This window comes from Pteropus alecto, unplaced genomic scaffold, assembly GCF_000325575.1.
Source record: "Pteropus alecto unplaced genomic scaffold, ASM32557v1 scaffold110, whole genome shotgun sequence".
Lineage (NCBI taxonomy): Eukaryota > Metazoa > Chordata > Mammalia > Chiroptera > Pteropodidae > Pteropus > Pteropus alecto.
The window spans coordinates 10,268,207-10,271,600 of NW_006431920.1; the positions used below are offsets into that span (position 1 = coordinate 10,268,207).

The following is a 3,394-nucleotide window of genomic DNA, read 5'->3' on the forward strand; positions in this document are numbered from 1 at the left end:
CGGAGGGTTCCAAGCAGCCTGGTAACTGGGAGCTTTGCTCCAGGACCCCCTCCATCCCCCGCCATACCCGGGCAGCCCCCTCCCGCCAGGCCCTGCTGGACCTCGCGCCTCTTCTTCTCCCTGTCACCCGCGGTCGCCTCGGGCGGGGATCGGGTGCCCTGGAGCGCAAAGCCTGACGCGTCCCCCCTCTCGTACCCCCCCACCTCCCACCTCCCAGCCTCTTGGCGGCGATGAGACAGAGCGGAGCCTCCCAGCCCCTGCTGATCAACATGTACCTGCCAGGTACCAGGGACCAGCTGGGGGCTGGAGGCACCAGGACCAGGGCGGGAAGTCTGGGCTGGGGCATGGGAAACGGACACTGGGGTCCAAGGGAAGGGGCGCGGTCCAGAGACTCGGATTCCTGGAAGGACTGAGCAATCTAGGGCATTGGAGGACGTGAAAGGCAGATGGAGAGCTTTGGGGCTTTAGTGTGAGGTCTAGAGGACTCGAAGTGAGCAGAGCAGGAGCCTGGGAGGCAGAGGGCGCCCGCTCAGGGGCTGAAAGAGCCCGGAGGGGGAGCAGGGGTCTTCGGTGTAGTGGGGGACTCAGTACGCGTGCAGTGTCGGGAGGTTGCGGTCCGCCGGGCGTCGCCCCTGCGCCCTCGTGGCTCCTCACCTCCATGCTTCGATCGTTCCCACCGGCCCAGCCTTCCAGGCGCCCTCTTCTCTTCTCTTCTCGGTTGGGCTCCGTGCGCTCCGGCTCGGCTGACGCAGTCCCGGCTCGGCTTTATAAGGCTCCCGCCGGCCCGTTCGGAAAGCGGATTTCCTTTTTCCTGGACGCGTTTCCTGACTTGGGCGTTATGGAGGGGCTCCACGCGGCGCACGCCGGGGCCAGGCTCCGGGAGGAGGAGCCGGGCAGCTCGGGCCCCCAGCCTAACACCAGGAGCCAAGGCACCCTTTCTCAAGCCTTGACCCGGAGCCCTTTGGGTCAATCCTACAACCCCGCCTGAGACCGCCTGTTTTCTTCTGCTTCCACAGATCCCGTCGGAGACGGTCTCTTCAAGGAAGGGAAGAGCCCAGGGTGGGGGCCGTTGAGCCCTGCGGTACAAAAAGGTGAGCTGGCTGGCCGGACTGGGTGGGCAGGGGCGAGGACAGTGGGCGGGAGCCAGGGCACCCACCCAAGAAGGATGGGCGCCACCGCTTCCAGAACAGAGGGTGCGTTGTGCACTACCAGGCTCTAGGAAGCAGAGGATCCCGACATGATTGTGGGGAGGTTGGGCGGAGGGGGGGGGGCATTCAATGGCCTTGGGCTCCTGAATCTTTGGAGTCCCAGCTCTGACCTTGTAGACCAGGGCAGAGGGAGAGGATCCCCGCCCCCACTCACTCTTCTCTCACCGTGGGGACAGAACTGAGGCGCTTGGCATCCTTTCCCTTCCGGGAGCAGGAGCGAAAGGCCCTGGCACCACTGGGCAAGGGGACCCAGAGATTTGCTCCCTGGCCACTCCAGGCCGTGTCACCGCTAGGACTCGGGGCAGCGCCTACCTGCCTCACTGACCCACAGTAGCCAGGCTCTGCGGGCCAAGTCCACAGGGTCATTGCAGTTGATTCCCAGGTTCACAGCCAGCTCTCTGCTGGTGGCTAGATTTGGCTTTGGCTTGTTGGTAGGAAGGTAGCCTGGCTAGCCTTCCAAGCAAAGCCTCCCCACAGTCCATCCCCCGACACACACAAAATACCCTATATCTCGCCGAGTTATAGTAACTGTAAAAACAAAATTGGCAACTGCTTTATTCAAAAGGGAATACGGCTCCCAATAGGAATTCGTTTCCAAGCCTCTGATGTCATGCATCAATGCCACTTACACATTTTCACCCAAACCGTCCCTTGTTTCTGACCCTAAACCTCAACTCTCCCGACCTGGAGCCAGGTATCTCCTTGCCGGGCTTGTACGGAGGGGTGGGGGTTGAAATTGTGAAGGGCAGCATCTGGGTTCTGAGCAAGTCATTGAAAAAGCAAGAGAGGTTCACCAGACTCGATTTGAAGTAATAATCAGACAACTTCTAGGAAAATCCATTTTATTCTAAAAGAGGGGGGTGGATTGTATCCAAAAATGTTTTTCCATGTGTCTGATTGAGGCTCCAAGACAGGGGAGCAGGAGTTCTGGGGCGTCTTACTCTCTCATCACGCATATTTGGGGAAAACCTCCTTGCCGCTTCCAACAACTCCAGAATCTGGAGAGGGCAGAAGAGCCTGGAGATGGACCAAAGATGGGAGAAGGCAGGGAGCCAAGCACAGCAGCTTCCCGGCCTCAGACCCTCTCCTCAGAGCTGTGCATCTCCCCCTGGGGAAGTATGACATCTTCGCATGCCGGGAATCCCGCCTGTTCCGAAAAAGAGGCCGAACGCATTTAGTGCCAGCACAGCGCTCTGAGCACCAGCCCATGGCGGAGGTGGGGAGCTTTCAGAGGCTGCCCCTCCTCTCACGCCTAGGGGGCCACTGTCCTCATTCCTGTCGATGTGGTACCACAAGGATGCCGGCCATCACCTCTTTCCCACCTCAAGCTGCGGTACAACTGTATGCCTTTGGGGGCTGGGCCTTGCAGTGGTGGGGGCGGTCCTGCTGCAAGCCTGCGCTTCTCTCTGGATCTCTGGATGTGATCCAGCTGGGATGTGGCAGTCCCAGCACCTGGGCGGTGCACCCCTCCTGCGGTTGTGCAGGCTCTGCCCTGAATTAGGACTCCTGGCGGAGGTAACAGTAGGGGCTGATATCGGGTCCTTGCTCACCTCCGAGAGCCAATGTGTCTCGCCGCGCTACTGCCTCCATGCAGAGGAGGCGATGCTCCGCTCTATGCCCCCAGTTCTCACAAAGCCACGCGCCCGCGGGGCTGCGTCCTCCTAAGTGTGAGCCGTATTTTCATTGTGGAAAAGCGAGGTAATGGCTAGGACAGCTTTGCTGATCAGCCCCTCTCTGGCCAGACGCTCCAGCTGCGCCCAGCTACACAGCTGGACTTATCCTTTCCCTCCCGAACACCGTTTTCCGCGGGCTGGATCTGTCTCCCGCCTCACCTCTTCCCCCACCTTCAGCCTCCCCCATGGAGCCTGTGGCTGACTGCCCCCCTCCCCACAGGCAGTGGGCAGATCCAGCTGTGGCAGTTTCTGCTGGAGCTGCTGGCGGACCGGGCCAACGTCGGCTGCATCGCGTGGGAGGGGGGCCACGGCGAGTTCAAGCTCACGGACCCAGACGAAGTGGCGCGGCGCTGGGGAGAGCGCAAGAGCAAGCCCAACATGAACTACGACAAGCTGAGCCGGGCACTGCGCTACTACTACGACAAGAACATCATGAGCAAGGTGCACGGCAAGCGCTACGCCTACCGCTTCGACTTCCAGGGCCTAGCGCAGGCCTGCCAGCCGCCCCCCGCG

General features: G+C 61.2%; 1 protein-coding gene across 1 annotated transcript in view; it reads left to right on the forward strand.

Moving 5' to 3' along the window:
• Nucleotides 1-230: 230 nt before the first annotated feature.
• The window catches only part of FEV (FEV, ETS transcription factor), a 3,476-nt gene continuing 312 nt past the window's right edge, over nucleotides 231-3,394 (forward strand). Inside the window, exons 1-3 of the mRNA XM_006906795.1 lie at nucleotides 231-282; nucleotides 1,017-1,091; nucleotides 3,102-3,391. Of these exons, the coding sequence (XP_006906857.1) occupies nucleotides 231-282; nucleotides 1,017-1,091; nucleotides 3,102-3,391 (417 nt within the window). The remainder of the gene's footprint in view (nucleotides 283-1,016; nucleotides 1,092-3,101; nucleotides 3,392-3,394) is intronic.